Source organism: Dendrobates tinctorius, unplaced genomic scaffold, assembly GCF_039654945.1.
Source record: "Dendrobates tinctorius isolate UK_male_01 unplaced genomic scaffold, ASM3965494v1 ptg000241l, whole genome shotgun sequence".
In the NCBI taxonomy this organism is placed as follows: Eukaryota; Metazoa; Chordata; class Amphibia; order Anura; family Dendrobatidae; genus Dendrobates; species Dendrobates tinctorius.
This window is the reverse complement of record NW_027361908.1, coordinates 1,866,339-1,884,009: the sequence shown is the minus strand read 5'-3', so window position 1 is coordinate 1,884,009 and position 17,671 is coordinate 1,866,339. Positions and strand designations below refer to the sequence as shown.

Here is a 17,671-nt window from a genome sequence, read left to right as displayed (position 1 = left end):
GAAGGCAGAGGGGAAGGTACCATAAGTTAGGGATAGGTTGAAGAGATGGGTTAGGGCTGGAATGATCATGTTAGGTTGGGGAGCAGGTGGCAAGGGATGGGGTCAAGTGCACAGGTGGTGATGCGTGATTTGGAAAGGAGATGAGTAAGCTCTCCTTCAGTGATGTTGGAGAGGGAGGTTATTAGGGAAGGTCTGGTATGTGGAGTAATTGGGGTGGTGGAACTGTAAAGGTTTGCCTTGTTTGAACAGTTGTTTTGGGTAGTGGGATAATGAAGAGACAAGGTTTGTGAAATAGGTCTGTTTAGCAGAGGTGAGGGCTAATTTAAAGGCAAGTGTAGCTTGTTTGAAAGCAGTGAAGTTGTTTGGTAGGCGTGTTTTCTTCCAACGCCGCTCCGTGACCCTGGATGCTTGTCGAATTTTTTGGTGAGGTTGTTGTGCCAGGGTTGCCTATTGGTTTGTCGCACTGTGCCATGCATGAAAGGAGCGACTGAGTCTATGGCTGATGTAAGGGTGGCGTTGTAGAAAGCGGTGGCACTGGCCGTGTTGTGGAGTGAAGATATGGTGGACAGAGGTAGAAAGTCTGTGGATGTCTAGGTGTGCGAGGTTTCTGCGAGAATGTGCTAGTGGCTGGACATGGGGGGCAGGTGAGAAGGACAAGAATGAGAAGGTGAGTAGATGGTGGTCAGATAGGGGGAAGGGAGAGGTTGTGAGATTAGATATGGAACAGAGGCGGGTGAAGATGAGGTCTAACATATGTCCATCTGTGTGGGTGGCTGTGTAGGACCACTGAGTAAGTCCAAAAGATGAGGTAAGTGACAGGAGTTTTGAGGTTGCTGGCTGGTGGGTGTCAATGGGGATGTTGAAGTCCCCCATGATGATGGTGGGGATGTCAGCAGAGAGAAAGTGGAGGAACCAGGTGGAGAATTGGTCGATGAAGGCAGTGGCTGAGCCCGGTGGTCGGTATATGACAGCCATTTGGAGATGAGAGGGAGAGTAAATACGGACAGAGTGAACCTCGAAAGAAGGGAGGATAAGGGAGGGTGGGGGTTGGATAGGGTTGAAGGAGCAGTTTTTAAAAAGGAGGAAACCCACTCCTCCACCTTGTCTGTTGCCAGGGTGAGGAGTGTGGGTAAAGTGGAGGCCGCCATAACTCAGTGCGGCCAGGGAGGCCGTGTCAGGGGGAGTCAGCCAGGTCTCAGTGAGGGCCAGGAAGAAAAGGTTGCGGGAGGTAAAGAGGTCGTGGATCACGTGGAGCTTGTTGCAGACGGAGCGAGCATTCCAAAGTGCTCCAGAAAGAGGGTGCGGGAGGGTGGGGGTCAGTGGCACAGGTTTTAAGTGTGAGGGATTGCGGTAGTTTATCTTAGTGTGAGAAAGATATGGGTGAGAATTAGTGGGATGTATGAGGCAGGGAGGGCCAGGATTGGGGGATATGTCACCAGCAGAGAAAGGGGAAGCAGGTGGGTGAAGGAGAGTGATCGTCTTGTATTGTATTTTAGTAGGAGAGGTCTGAGGTTAAGGAGTATGTCTGCAGATAAAGCGAGGTTGGTGGGGGGTAAGAGAGAGGGGGAGATAGTTATTTGGTTGGAGGGTGCGGGGGTTTGAGGTTAGCGAAGGAGAGTGAAGATTAGTGGAGCAAAATGGTGATGGCAAATGTGAGCATGGTTAAAGAGCAGGAAATAAAAAAAAGCAAGTAAAGTAAGAAAGCAGTGGTTAGTCTTACCGTCTGACCGATTTCTGGATTATTTCTGGTATATTTCTCATGTATCACTTTAATCACTATGATTAGCACTAGGAAACCTGCATCGGGGAGCATTTATCACTGCACCTGAAAAGCTTTTTTCACATGGTGCAGGGAATGCGGTCGTTCTCCTCCTTGCCTTGTCCATTACGACTATTTTGCAATTCCTTCAGACTGGTCTAGACCCAGGCCTAGCACTTAGTTCCCTCAAAAGGCCAGATTTCTGATTTATCAGTTTTGTTCCAGCCCCGGATTGCTTCTAAGTTGTAGGTAAAGGCCTTCATTCAGGGAGTCTCCCACGTGGTACCCCCCTATAGGAGGCCGTTAGATGCCTGGGACCTTTACTTGGTCCTGGGTGTTCTACAGAAGGCTCCCTTCAAGCCACTGCAGGACGTCTCTCTCACCCACCTTTCATGGAAGGTTGCCTACCTTGTCGCGATGACATCAATCAGGCGGGTATCGGAACTAGCCGCTCATTTCTGTCGAGCTCCTTTTCTAATTTTTCACCAGGACAAGGTTGTTCTCAGGCCGTCCCCGTCCTTCTTGCCCAAGGTGGTCTCTTCCTTTCACCTTAACGAGGACATTGTCCTGCTTGCCCAACATCAATACACCGTTTTGAGAGGGCTCTTCGCACTCTAGATCTGGTGAGGGCTCTCAGAAGGTACATCTCATGGACGGCATCCTTCCATAAGACAGACTCTTTATTCGTTCTTCCTGAGGGTCACGGGAAGGAACTTCTCGCTTCAAAGTCCACAATAGCAAGGTTGATACGCTCGACTATTCAAGAGTCTTACCGTGTCCGAGGCAAGCTATCCCAGTGGGGATTAAGGCACACTCGACTCGTTCGGTGGGTGCCCCCTGGACCATTCGGCACCAGGTGTCGGTGGAACAGGGTTTGCAAAGCTGCGACTTGGTCCAGTCTGCACACCTTCTCGAAGCACTACATTCACATTCAGGCTTCCGCAAATGCGGGCCTGGGAAGACGGATCTTGCAGGCGGCGGTAGCGCATCTCTAGGCAGCTGGTCCGTGGGGTTTGGTCTGTTCTGTCGATTCCCCACCCAGGGACTGCTTTAGGACGTCCCATGGTCCTGTGTCCCCCAATGAGGTGACGGAGAAACAGGGATTTTTGTGTACTCACCGTAAAATCCTTTTCTCCAAGCCACTCATTGGGGGATACAGCACCCACCATGTTGGCCTGACGGCTTGAGTATGTTCTTTTTGGTTTTACGTTTTTATACTCTCATATAATGTTCTTGATTTTCTACTGCTTTGTCATGGAACTGGTTCGGCTTGAGCCAGTGTGTGGGTGTATACTTCAGAGGAGGAGCTAATCTTTTTGTGTTTACTTAGTGGCAGCCTCCTAGTGGCAGCAGCATAACACCCCATGGTCCTTTGTCCGCCAATGAGTGGCTCGGAGAAAAGGATTTTACAGTGAGTACACAAAAATCTTTGTTTTTCTCTAGCAAGATGGCACCGCCTGTGCAATAGCAGCTATCTGATCACAGGTGCGGCAGGCGCCATTTTAATTTTTTTTTTCTTTGTTATACACCTCAGGAAAAGATGGATTTTTGGTTCTTACCGTAAAATCTCTTTCTTGGAGCCTTCATTGGGGGACACAGATTACCATGGGTGTATGCTGCTGCTGCTAGGAGGCTGACACTATGCAAAACAATAAAAATTAGCTCCTCCCCGGCAGTATACACCCACCGACAGGCACCAAGCACCTCAGTTGGTGAAAAAGCAGTAGGAGAAGCAACCAAAAACCATGAACATATGTACCAATGCAACAAGGGACTCTAAGACCCAACACGGTACAACTTAAACAGGGAGGGTGCTGTGTCCCCCAATTAAGGCTCCAAGAAAGAGATTTTACGGTAAGAACCAAAAATCCATCTTTCTTTATCGCCTTATTGGGGGACCCAGATTACCATGGGACGTTCCAAAGCAGTCCCAAGGGTGGGAACAGTAATAAGGAACGAAAGTAACGGAAAGGCTTAGGTCGGCCGGTGAGCCACCGCCGCCTGCAGAACCTTCCTACCAACAACAGCATCAGACGAGGCCTGGGTATGAACCCTGTACAACCTCGTAAAGGTGTGCAAAGACGACCAGGTTGCGGCCTTGCAGATTTGCATGGCCGAAGCCTGGTGACGAACAGCCCACGAAGTCGCCACAGCCTGGGTGGAATGAGCTCTTACTTCCGGAGGGGGTCGTTTTTCCTGAAGACGATACGCTTCCAGAATGGTAGAACGAATCCAGCGAGCGATCGTGGATTTGGAAGCCGGAAGGCCCTTCTGGCGACCTTCAGAGATGACCAGCAAGGAATCGGACAGACGACAGGAAGATGTCCTGGCGAGATACACGCAGGGCTCTAACTACGTCCAGTTTGTGGAGAGACTTCTCAAGCGGATGAGAGGGAGCCGGACAAAAAGAAGGAAGAACGATATCCTCATTGATATGGAAAGAGGAAACCACCTTTGGAAGAAAAGAAGGAACGGGCCTGAGGACGGCTTTGTCCTGATGTTGAATCAGGTAAGGGGAACGACATGACAAGGCCGCCAATTGAGAAACTCTTCTGATGGATGTAATGGCGATCAAAAAGGTGACCTTCCACGAGAGAAGGGACAAAGGAATGTCCTGGAGAGGCTCGAACGGCGCCTTCTGGAGAGCGCTAAGAACGAGGTTGAGATCCCACGGGTCTATTGGCGAATGATGAGGAGGAGCCACATGGGAGACCCCTTGGAGAAAGGTTTTGACCTGTGGTAGAGAAGCTAGCTCTCTTTGGAAGAGGATAGAGAGAGCGTAAACCTGGCCCTTGAGCGTATTGAGGGACAGACCCGCTTCTAAACCAGACTGAAGAAACCCAAGGATAGATGGGATAGAAAGGGACATTGGGAAGACTTTTTTATCATCGCACCAACGGAAAAAAGCCTTCCAGTACCTATGGTAAATGCGGGAAGAGGCTGGTTTCCTGGCTCTGATCATAGTTTGAACAACCTGACTGGACAGACCTGATTCCTTCAGGATTGCGGTCTCAACGGCCATGCCGTAAAACTCAGAGACTGAGAATTCTCGTGGTAAAGGGGGCCTTGCGAGAGAAGGTCTGGAAGCCTCCAGGGGACGTCCGCGAGCATGTTGACCAGTTCCGCGTACCAAGGCCGTCTTGGCCAATCTGGAGCGACTAGAATCACTGGTACGCCTTCTGATTTTATCTTTTTGACCACTCGTGGGATCAAGGCCAGAGGCGGGAACAGATAAGGAAGTTGAAACTGTGACCATGGAGTCACCAGAGCGTTGCATGCGACGGCTAGAGGGTCCCTGGACCTGGCTACGAACTGCGGCACCTTGTGGTTCATCCAAGATGCCATGAGGTCGACATCCGGGGTGCCCCAACGGTGGCATATCTGATTGAAGACTGTGAGGTGTAGGGACCATTCGCCGGACGCTAGGCCCTGGCGACTCAGAAAGTCGGCTGCCCAATTTTCCACCCCTGGAATATGAACGGCGGAGATTGCCGGAACGTAACGTTCTGCCCAGCGGAATATCTTGGCCACTTCTGACATTACTTGCTTGCTGCGCGTGCCCCCCTGATGGTTTATGTACGCCACGGCCGTGGCGTTGTCCGACTGAATACAGACCGGCTTGCCGGAGAGGAGAGGCTGCCAGTGAAGAAGGGCCAGGAAGATTGCTCTGATCTCCAGAAGATTGATTGGGAGAAGAGACTCCTGTGGATTCCAGCGTCCTTGGGCCGCTTTCTGATGGAACACGGCTCCCCATCCCAGAAGGCTCGCATCGGTGGTGATGATTTGCCACTGAGGCGGAAGGAAGGACCTCCCTTGGAGAACTGACGCTGGCCATAGCCACCAAGTGAGAGATTGCCTCACTCTGAGAGGGAGCAGAATAGGACGGTCCAAGGACATCGTGGTCTTGTCCCAGGCTGAAAGCAGAGACAGCTGGAGGGGGCGAAGATGAAACTGCGCAAAGGGTACTGCTTCCATGGAAGCCACCATCTTCCCCAGGACCCTCATGCAGGACTGAATGGGAATGGGAGTAGGCCTCTTGAGAGTTCTGATGCCCTTGGAAAGAGTCGCAAATTTTTCCCCTGCAAGAAAAACACGGGCTAGATTCGTGTCGAATTCCATGCCCAGAAAGGTCAGACGCTGGGTGGGGGTCAGAACGGACTTATCTTTGTTGACTAGCCAACCGAGGCGGCCGAGAGTGTCCAGGGTTATCTGAAGACTCTGGAGACAGTCCTGGCGAGACGATCCCTTGATCAAAAGATCGTCCAGATAAGGGATGATGAGGATCCCTCTGGAGCGAAGGATGGCCATGACGGTCGACATCACCTTCGTGAAAACACGGGGCGATGAAGCTAGGCCGAAAGGAAGAGCCGTGAACTGAAAGTGGTCTCCCTGAATCGCAAATCGAAGATACTTCTGATGTTGCACACAAACCGGAATGTGCAGATAGGCATCCCGAATGTCCACCGAGCAGAGGAATTCCCCGGGTTCCATGGAAGCAATCACCGACCGAAGAGACTCCATTTTGAAATGAAGAATCTTCTCGTGGCGATTAAGCAATTTGAGGTCCAGAATTGGACGAAGGGAGCCGTCTTTCTTGGGGACTACAAATAGATTGGAGTAGAACCCGGAAAACCATTCGTTTGAGGGAACGGGAACAATAACTCCTGCGGAAAGAAGGGAGGAAATGGCTTGCAGAAAACCCGGAGTCTGGGACCGCTGTCGCGGAGGCCGAGACTGGAAAAAACGTCTGTTCGGGGGGGAAGCAAATTCGATCTTGTATCCGGATGCGACGATTTCTCTGACCCAAGCGTCACGACAACTGACAGCCAAGCATCCACGAAAAAGGAAAGTCTGCCTCCCACCCTGGAAGAAATTCCAGGTGGGGGTGACCCGTCACTTAGAAGAAAATCTGCCGGAATTGGCGCCTGAAGATCTGGAGTATTGTCCTCTAGATCTCCAGCGAGGAGCAAGTTTGTAGGAAGGTTTCCTCTGATCCCGCTCCCTGGTGGAGGGCGGCCGATCTTGTTGAGCAGATCTCTCCGTGGCAGAGAAGGGACGAAAGGGCCTGAATGGTCGAAAACCCTTTCTGTTGAAAAAACGTTTCGGTCGAGACTGGGGAAGAGAAGTGCTTTTACCACCAGTGGCATCGGAAATTATCTGATCCAGCTTGGCTCCAAAGAGTCTAGAGCCATGGAATGGCAGATTGGTAAGCGACTTTTTTGAAGTAGTGTCCGCGTTCCATGACTTTAGCCAGAGGACTCGGCGTACAGCTACTATGTTGCTGTTAGCCCTTGCTACGCAGCCGGCCGCGTCCAAGGAGGCGGCCAAAAGGTATTTTCCCGCATGGTTAACCTGATCTGCAAGATCCGCCAACTCGTCTTGAGGAGCTGACGCTGAAATGCCCCTGCGAAGAATTTTTGCCCAAGCGGAAATGACTTTCGCCACCCAGGCGGATGCGAAAATAGGGCAGAGAGAGGCGCCGGATGCCTCAAAGATAGACTTAGCCAGAGATTCAATCTGCCAGTAGGATCTTTAAGCGATGCCCCATCTGGCAGAGAAAGCACCGTTTTTGAGGCTATCCGGGAAACTGGAGGATCCACCTCAGGAGCCTTGGACCACTTTGTGAGCAGGTCTGCGTCAAAGGGGTACAGTACGTCTATGTACTTGCGGCCTGAGAAATGTTGCTCAGGGCGCTCCCAGTGTTTGGATAAGGTAGAATCGAAATCTTTGTGATTGGGAAAGGTTCGAGATGGAGGTCTTGCTCGTTTAAGGAGAACAGAGCACTCCTGAGGGGGAGTCTTATCCTGCTTAATTTTAAGTGTTTGGAAGAGTCTTATTTCAGCTATATCGACCATGTCCCGTGTTTTAGACACGCTGTTCCCTTCTGAACTAGCTTCCGATTGAGAGTCATCGCCTGACTGAAGGTTGTCATCCGAGGAAGGAGAAGGAAACCTGGGAGAAGCAGAAGGGCCCTGCGAGCTAGAGGACGAAGTAGACAGAGCCCGCTTCCTAGAACTCCTGCCCTGTCTGTCTCTCTGAAGGTCGCGGTCAGGTGCGGACGACTCACCCTGAGAGGCGGTCGGGGCACAGGTGGCTGTAGATAGCTGAGGTAATCGTTCTAAGACCTGGACCAGCGACTGAGATACTTTTGTCAAGTCAGATACTGACTGAGACATTACAACGGCCCACTCCGGGGGGAGGGGGGAAGGGAGAGTGTTCTCAGCCTGGGACTCTGTGCGCTCCTGAGATGCTGACATATTTGAAGGACTGCAGGGGGGGCAGAATGGGGACAACCGACCCGATGCCCACTTCTTTTTACAGCGCGCACAGGCGTAATAGGTAACGGTGGGCCTGAAGCAGAGATCCCCTGAAGGGTTGGGCATAGGTACACACTGCACTGAATGGCCACAGGAATTATGGAAGAACTGCGGAGGAGAGCTAATCTTTGCCTCAGAGCAGAGCCTACCGAGATTCTGGCAAGCAGCAGAAAACGCCGAAGCCAAGCAACACAGAAGGAGTGAAAATCTAGGAAATCCTTGTGCTGGAGGCTGGGGGCGGAGCTTAGCGGCTGCGCCGTGACTGGCTAACAGCGATGGAGAGGGCATGGCCGAAGGGGGAGGCTGGCATATCAAAAGAAAAGGAGCCCTGTGATGGGCTAGAAAAGGCGCGCTGAAAAGAGCGCGCTCAGGAAGGGAGCAGGAAGCACGCTGAGTGAAAGTGAAGGGAAGACACCGCAGCCCCATGCCTAGCAATTGTGAATGAAACGCCGACATAACGTGCCGAACTGACAGTGGCCCTGCTGCTTGTGACGCTGCTGTGGTGAGTGGAGGGGGGGAACCCCAGTGTCTCCCTGACTAGTGCGGGAGGAGGGCGAGACGCAAGCGGCTGTGAGGGCGCGCGGCAGGCAGAGAGGGCGGGAGATTCAAATAACTGTGGACCTGTAATCACCAAGGTCCAACTTCTCCCTTTCACGGAAGGTTATGCGGGGCCGGAGGGAACGTACAGGCACTTACCTGACGTCCCTGAAGAGGATGACCACAGGGGCCCACGGAGAACAGGCAGGCCGCTGGGGGGGGTCCTCTGTACCCTCATCCTGCAGAAGACGGCTTGAACCTCCTGCGATCGCAGTCTTCCTCTCAGCCATGTCCCGAGAAAGGGGTGAGGAGGGGGATTCGGCAAGGACCAGCCACCTGTCCGCAACCCTTATCACCGGAAGGTGATAGGGAAAAAGTTCTGCCTGCGGTACTGAGAGTTGCGATGTGGGTGACACCACACTGCTCGCTCAGCCGCATGATATAGGAAATCAGGGTGATAACTATACCCTGTTTCCTGACGGAAAAACCTGAAAAATAAAAGAGAAAAGATTAAAATGTTCGATCTAAAACGTAAAAGAAAAAATGGATTTAACTGCGGATCTGGGGAGATCCCGGTCTGCCTCCTACAGACACTAAGCACAAACTGGGGTGCTTGGTGCCTGTCGGTGGGTGTATACTGCCGGGGAGGAGCTAATTTTTATTGTTTTGCATAGTGTCAGCCTCCTAGCAGCAGCAGCAGCATACACCCATGGTAATCTGTGTCCCCCAATAAGGCGATAAAGAAAACACAACCACATGTAGTAACTACACATTAAGCATGTAATTATGCTGCAGAGCAGGTGCCATGGCTGGTACCTGCCTGCAGAAGGGTTTTGTTTTGTTTTTTTTCAGTATGTACAGATATTCATTATGTAAACTAGGGGGCAGGTCAGTGAGGGATCAGTGACCTGTCAGCAGTCTACATTATGAATACCTAAGCAGAGCACCACCTAAAGAACCCCCCTCCATGCCAGCCCTGGGGCACTGGCATATCATTAACTAAAAAGTGAAATTAAAGATTAAACAAGCACAAGACAGATTTCATCAACCAAAGTATCATTTTAAACAGTATAATGGTGCTGACCTGACACTGTCTGTAGGAAACTGTGCACAATCCTGCTGACAGTTTCCCTTTAAATGCTGCTGCTGTCAGTGCCAATCACTGTTAGACAGATGTCGGCAACGTATTACTGCCGACATCTGCCCTGTATATAACGTGCACAGTTCTTGAGCTCTCTCCGTACACACTTGGCAAATGTACTATTGTTGCTGGGAGAGGTCTCCTTTTTCTGCTGACTTTCATGAAATCGAAATTAGCGGCGGGAAGAAAATAGTGTTGAAGGTCGATTGTTTATTTGGAGCAAAACACAGGTCGACCATTGAAGGATGTCAGCAGCCCTGGCTATGGTGTGTGCTGTTCATACCAAATGCTTCCTTTGTATTTTTCTTGGGTTTCTGAAGCACATGGCATTGGAGCAGCTCCTCCAGGTCTGTATTATAGAGCTCCGGAGCAATGGTTTTCCTTCTTGATTAGATTGTACGTGGATACAATCCAGTGTTTCTAATCTGGCATAGTACAATATCAAATGACTTTTTCACAACCAGATAATGTTCTGCTCAGGAAGTTTGGGTGATTTCATGAACAATTTCTTTGTTTTATTGCAGTTGGACAGTCTGTGCTGAAAGATGTGAGTAAAGTAAGAAAACTGAAGCAGTCAGGAGAACCTTTTCTTCAGGATGGATCCTGTATCAATGTGGCACCACATTTACATAAATGTCGGGAGTGCAGATTAGAACGGTATCGGAAATTCAAAGAGCCAGATCAGGATGATTCCACTGTGGCGTGCAGATTTTTCCACTTCCGCAGGTATAGCTTTATTCTAAGTGTTTGTGTTCCCAGCAATGTAGGCATTCAGCTCCAGGTTTTATTATGCACAGTGGGGGATCATGACTTTAAAGGGAATCTATCACCAGTGTTCTGTTATGTAATCTGAGAGCAACATGATGTAGGGACTGAGACTCTGATTCCAGCCATACGTCACTTGCTTGTCTGAGTACTGCCATTTTGATACAATCACACTGTTTTCTACCATGTCTGGGTGTCCACATCCAGTAGGCATATACTCCTGAAAATGATACACAACACAGAACATGGTGACTCAGTCTACACCATTATAGTCAATGGCCCCATCGGTACATATGCCCGAAACCCGTTTTGCGGGGAGTTCGGACATAATCTCCGTCGGGACCACTGTACGTAGCGAAGAATGCAGTTTGGATGGGGCCTAACAGGTATGAATGCAAGTCTCTGTAGTCAGACCTCCACTGATCAATAAGTTATCACCTATTTCCAGGACGTCCACCTGACAGCACCATGGAGGACGTCCTCCTCCTCCTTACAGGGACAGGAAAGCACACGAGAGGTTAAAAGGCCATGTCCCACCCCCTTTCCCTCAGTGTTTTTCCTGTCCCTGCACGGAGGGACACGCGAGAGCTTACCGGAGGGGCCCAGGGGATCGTGCGGCCGGTCCAATCCTTCCCCTGTCAAGAGGTCCCGGGGCCGAAACTTCCCGGTGGGGAATCCCTCGGCTCCAAAGGCCAGGAGCAGGACGACGCTCCTGGAGGGAGCCGTTCCTCCCGGTGGGGGGGCTCTCGGCTCCAGGACGGGTCGGCTCCCCGCAGGCGGCTGGCCGTGCGGGCACCGACAGAAGTGGGCGCAATCGGCCGCGGCGGGCCGAGTACCCGCAGGACGACGCCGACGGCTGGGCATTGGAGGCCGGAGCGCCATAGCAGGCGGGGAGGCGGCTCCCTGCACGCGCCGAGCGCGGTCGCGCGCAGATGCCCGGCAGGAAGTGGAGGCGCGGCTTACCAGCGTCACATCCGGTGACGTCAGACGCCGGTTTCAAATCCAGGGCGCGCGCGCTCCTGGACCAAAGCGTTCTCCAGAGTCGTCACAGGTCGTTCCAGGCTGTGTGACTGCATCGGACGCCAGGGGATGGAAGGCAACACTGCATCTGGTGGAGGGGTAAGTGCGCATAGCGCAGACCACCCTCCCCACCCGTCCCCACAGCCCAGATCTGATGAGGTGCCCCTTATGTTATCAGGAAAAGGGAACCCCGGCAGAGTCCCCCTCGGGGAAGGACCCGGCGAAAGCCACCTCCAAATCAGTCAGATGTCCGGTGTGCAGAGTAAAGCTGCCAGACACCTATAGCAAGACCCTATGCGGTCCCTGTACCTCCAGGGTCATAGGCGAGGAACAGCCATCTCTACTTTCCGAAATGAGGTCGCTGATAAGGGAAGAGATTCAGGCCTCTACAACCCAGCGTCGATCCCCCAGCCCTGGGCCAAGTCGCAAGCGTCCGAGGTGGGAACCAGTCCCAGTATCAGAGGCGAGCCCTAGCGAGGAATCCGATTTCCGGGACTCAGATCAGGAGGAAGAAGGCGAGATCCTGGGGGATAGTCAGGAGCAGAACAGAAAGTACCTATTCAGACTGGAGGATATGGACGAGCTGGTACACACGGTCAGAATTACCATGCAGATGGAAGAAGTCCCTAAGCCACAGTCCAGACAGGACTTAATGTTTGGAGGACTGGTGTCCCGCAAACAGGTGGTGTTCCCTGTAAGCGAGCACATCAAAGCAATGATCCTGGAGGAGTGGAAAGAAGCAGAGCGTCGGTTGACACTCTCCCGAGACTTTAAAAATAGACTGCCCTTCGATCCCGAGGAAACTCGGGCGTGGGAAGAAGTCCCTAAGATCGACGTCCCAGTCGCCAAGGTTACTAAGAATTCGGCTATCCCAGCCGAGGACTCATCCGGTCTTCGAGACCCGATGGATAGAAAGGCGGACGTCTTGTTAAAAAGAGCATGGGAGACGTCGGCGGCCCTGATTAGAGCCAACATAGCAGCCACCTCGGTGGCTAGGTCTATGTTCCTGTGGTTGGGGCAGTTGGAGGAACACCTAACCAACAAGACCCCGAGGTCAGAGATACTAGCATCTCTTCCTCTCTTGAAATCAGCCACGGCGTTCCTGTCGGATACGTCGGCGGAATCAGTTAGGTTTGCAGCCAGAAACAGCTCCCTCTCTAATGCGGCCCGGAGAGCAGTCTGGCTTAGATCCTGGTCGGGGGATAACCCTTCTAAAGCAAAGTTATGTGCCATCCCTTTCTCGGGTCTGAGGGTGTTTGGTCCAGCCCTGGATAATATCCTTGAGCTGGTGTCCGATAAGAATAAGGGATTCCCGGAAGAAAAGCCCAGGCGGTCCCAGTCCTTTCGGAGAGGCTCCTTCTTCAGAGGACAGTCAGAGTTTAGGGGCCGGGCGAGGTCTAATAGAAGCTCCTACAAAGGCTCCTTCAGCCAAAGTGGGAGGAACAGAGGTCCCCCATTTGCATCGACATCTAGATCGAGGAGACAATGACGCCATAGGCATTGGGGGGAGACTTCGCCACTTTGCAGCAAACTGGTCACGAGTCACCAACAATCAGTGGGTCCTCAGAACCATCAGGGAAGGTTACAGGATAGAGCTCTATTCTCCTCCCCCCGACAGATATATTGCCCCCACTGTCGTCCAGGAGGACTCCGCAATGTGGTCGGATCTTCAGGACATGTTAGACTCAGGGGTCATAATACCAGTTTCACCGTCAGAAAGAGGGAAAGGGCACTACTCGTCCCTGTTTGCAATCACAAAGAAATCCGGCGAGGCCCGCACCATCATAAACCTGAAGCCACTAAATGCTTGGGTCAGATACAGGAGGTTCCGGATGGAATCAATCCGATCCGCAATTCCTCTGATAGACAGGGACGCAGTTATGTGCACCCTAGACCTAAAAAAGGCATACTATCAGGTTCCTATTCATCCCTCATCCCAAGGCCTACTAAGGTTCGCGATCAGTTCACCAGCCCGGACCTGCCATTTCCAGTTCCAGGGTCTTCCATTCGGGCTGGCCTCAGCTCCCAGGATCTTTACAAAGCTGGTGGTAGAGGTGGTGGCCTACCTGAGAGATCAGGGTATTGTGATTGTGCCGTACCTGGACGACTTCTTACTGGTGGCAAGATCCAAAGAAGCGCTCATCCGAGACAGGATCCGAACAACTACTGTGATGGAGTTCCTGGGCTGGGTGATCAACTGGGAGAAGTCGGACCTCACACCAGACACCAGAAAGGTATTCCTGGGAGTCCTCCTAGACTCAGCCGACAGAATATCCTGGCTACCCGAGCAGAAGCAGAAGTCCATTCAGGCCAGAACCAGAGGCCTGTTGAAGCGTCAATGCTCCATAAGGGAAGCAATGGAGGTCCTGGGCCTCATGACGGCCTGCATCCAGTGTGTCCGTTGGGCCCAATTCCACTCGCGGTTGTTACAAAGAGAGATTCTCGCGAGGTGGGACAGGAGTCAGGCGTCGCTAGACAAACCCCTAAGGCTCTCAGGACGAGTAAAGGAGTCCCTTCGCTGGTGGTTACAGGCCAGGAACCTTCAGGTGGGCGTGCATTGGACAACCTCTCCATACGTGGTAGTCACCACAGACGCAAGTGCGTGGGGATGGGGAGCCCACATAGAAGGGAAGATCTTCCAGGGGAAGTGGCCAGCAAGCATCAAGGCCAGATCCTCCAATTTCAAGGAACTCTTCGCGGTCTGGGAAGCGTTGCGGAGAAACCGGTCGGTACTAAAGAGTCGTCATGTTCGCATTTTATCCGACAATACAACGACAGTGGCATTCCTGAAACACCAAGGAGGAACCAGACATCAACCACTACAGGCTCTGGCGGAAAAGATATTCACGTGGGCAGAACGGACAGTTCGATCCGTGACCGCGGTACATCTAGAGGGTTCCCAAAACGAAGTGGCAGACTACCTGAGCAGACAACAGATCCACCCGACAGAGTGGGAATTGAACGTAGAGATCTTCGACCAGCTTTGTCAGCGCTGGGGGAACCCCAGTATAGATCTCTTCGCAAGCCGGAAGAACTCGAAGGTTCCCAGATTCTACTCCCTAAATCCGATGGACCATCCAGAAGGCGTAGACGCCCTGAGTCAGACTTGGGGAGAATCCCTCTCTTATGCGTTCCCACCACTAGCCCTCATACCGGCAGTGCTCAGAAAGATACGCGAGGACCACGCAAGAGTGATATTGATAGTGCCATACTGGCCGAGGAGATGCTGGTTTTCCCTTCTGGGAGCCATGGCAGTAGAAGATCCAGTCGAGCTGCCCTTGTGGGAGAACATCATCCACCAGGGCCCGATCCACCACCCGGACCCAGCAAGACTCCATTTATCGGCTTGGATCCTGAGAGGGACATCCTGAAGGCAAAAGGATTGTCGGAGCAGGTCATATCCACCCTACAGGCCAGCAGGAAGCCGGTGACGTCGGCAATTTATCGGAAGATATGGAAAAGATTCTGTCTGGAGGGTGGCAGGTCCGAGCTCGTGGCAGGCACCCCTGATCTCCCTAACATACTAGGGTTCCTGCAGGCAGGTTTTAATAAAGGCCTCAAGCCCAGCACTCTAAAAGTCCAGGTTTCAGCTTTGAGCGCCTTCTTCGATTATCAGTTAGCTGCACATCCCTGGGTGATAAGGTTTATAAAAGCCACACAGCGCCTGCGCCCCACGATTAGGCAGCTCACCCCGCCATGGGACCTGGGCCTGGTACTTCGGTTCCTCTGCTCGGACACTTTCGCCCTTAGTGAGAAGATAGCCATCCCTGCTCTCACTCGTAAAACGGCCTTTCTAGTAGCCATTACCACGGCCAAAAGAATAGGGGAGATCCAGGCCCTATCCACTAAGGATCCATACCTCCAGATAAGAGAGGATAGTATAATCCTAAGGTTAGACCCGGCATTTACCCCGAAGGTAGCCTCTACAAGAAATCTGAACCAGGAGGTAGTGTTACCCTCTTTCTGCGATAATCCCCGAAATGAGAAGGAGCGGCGGCTCCACTCGCTAGACGTGAGGCGCGCAGTTATAGAATACCTAGAGGCCACCAATAGTTGGCGTGTCGACCCGAACCTGTTCGTTCTCTTTGGAGGTAGGAATAAAGGGAAGAAGGCCTCTAAGGCGTCCATCGCGCGTTGGATTACCTCAGTAATCTCGGACGCCTACCAGGCTGAAGGCGCCAGCCCGCCTGATTCCTTAAAAGCCCACTCTACGAGGGCGGTATCGGCCTCATGGGCCGAGCGGGCGGGGGCGTCAGTTGATCAAATTTGTCGAGCGGCAACCTGGGCTAGTCTTAATACATTCTGCAAACACTACAAACTAGATGTGTTAGCTGGCCAACAAACCGCATTTGGGAGAAAAGTTCTCCAGGCAGTAATCCCACCCTGAGGAGGTGCTTTGGTACTCTCCATGGTGCTGTCAGATGGACGTCCTGGAAAATAGGTATTAGACCTACCGGTAATGATGTTTCCAGGAGTCCATCCTGACAGCACGGGTAGTTCCCTCCCTGTTATGTTATACTATGTTGTATTATGTTATGTCATATGCTGTAATATGATTGTTTCATTAAACCGTTACTAGCATCATCCACCTTGTGGTACTTGTCAAATCACTGAGGGAAAGGGGGTGGGACATGGCCTTTTAACCTCTCGTGTGCTTTCCTGTCCCTGTAAGGAGGAGGACGACGTCCTCCATGGTGCTGTCAGGATGGACTCCTGGAAACATCATTACCGGTAGGTCTAATACCTATTTTTATGGATACATGATAGCCTGCTTTCCCTGGACAAGCCCTTTAATAGGTCATGCACTTTGTATTGTGAAATCTAATAACCGGTCCTCTTTAAACAGTGCTTAATTTTCTAACAATGCATTTATTTAACGTTACTATCATTGCATTTCAGGCTGGTATTTACCAGGAAAGGAATACTTCGTGTAGAAGGCTTTTTGAGTCCCCAGCAGAGTGATTCTGAAGCCATGCGTTTATGGATTCCTAATCCAGTTCCAGCGGAAGGCATTGACCTGGAGACTTCCAAATATATTCTTGCTAACGTGGGAGATCAGTTCTGTCAGTTAGTTATGTCAGAGAAAGAAGCCATGATGATGGTGGAGCCACAACGTAAGTTTTTGTGTTCTTTCTACACTTTGCTGGGACCTGTACCATATCTAAGATCTTTAGATTCCATGGCTCTCCTCACTGCGTGTTAGGCCTGTTTCACACTTACGTTTTTCTTGTCAGTTGTAATCCGCCAAAATGGCGGAGAACGGATCCGTAGGCGTCGAAATACCAACGGGAGCCACCGGACCGTTGGTGCGCCGGGATCCGCCGATCTGGGAAAGTTAAAGGAGCCGCGCTGAAAAAAAAAAAATACCGCCAATGTAGCAGAGGAGAGCTGGGATATCGCGGGACGAGATGACAGCGGAGAGCCGGGACATCGTCAGGCAGAGAGAGAGAGATTCTCCAGCAGCCAGATTGGATTTAGGGTTAATTGTGTCGCAAAAGGCAAAAATGCAGATCCGGCTACAAAAAAAACGTTTCATTGTCCGTTTGGAGATGTCAGTGGACGCCAAAATTTTGGCGGATCCGCAGAAATACGGATGCAACGGACGACCGTCAGTCAAAATCCGCCGATAATGCAAGTCAATGGGGGAAAAAACGGATCCGCCAAGAAAAATGGCGGATCCGTTTTTTTTGCAAAACGGCGGATTTTGACTGATGGTGACAAATGGATGTGTGAAACAGGCCTTACTGTAACATATAAAGCATGGTGATCCATAGGCTGCAGTATGACAAGGGTTATTATCCATGCTTGGATGGCACAAGAATCTTGGGTTGTTATTTAAATATTTTATTTTCTCAGCAGAAAAGGTTGCTTGGAAGCGAGCGGTCAGAGGTGTGAGGGAGATGTGCGATGTGTGTGAGACCACGCTCTTCAATATTCACTGGGTTTGTCGCAAGTGCGGATTTTGTGTCTGCCTGGATTGTTATCGGCTCAGAAAGAGCAGACAGCTGAGAGGTAAGGATTTCTGTGTATCCTCTGAGTGAAGGCATGCTCATAAAGCTATTATTGCATCAAAACTCTACTAGAAATTGCAAAGTGTCGAGCAAAAGTTGGACAGTAATAGACAACACCCCG

General features: G+C 51.5%; 1 protein-coding gene across 2 annotated transcripts in view; it reads left to right on the top strand.

Annotated features, from left to right (window-relative positions):
• Positions 1–17,671, top strand: part of KDM3B (lysine demethylase 3B) — a 131,515-nt gene that overhangs the window by 53,232 nt on the left and 60,612 nt on the right. Inside the window, exons 9-11 of one of the 2 annotated variants that reach the window (XM_073556900.1) lie at positions 10,279–10,480; positions 16,439–16,653; positions 17,399–17,551. In XM_073556900.1, coding sequence (XP_073413001.1) covers positions 10,279–10,480; positions 16,439–16,653; positions 17,399–17,551 — 570 coding nt within the window. Of the gene's footprint in view, positions 1–10,278; positions 10,481–16,438; positions 16,654–17,395; positions 17,552–17,671 lie in introns of both variants that reach the window. The other variant, XM_073556899.1, reaches the window with a different exon arrangement.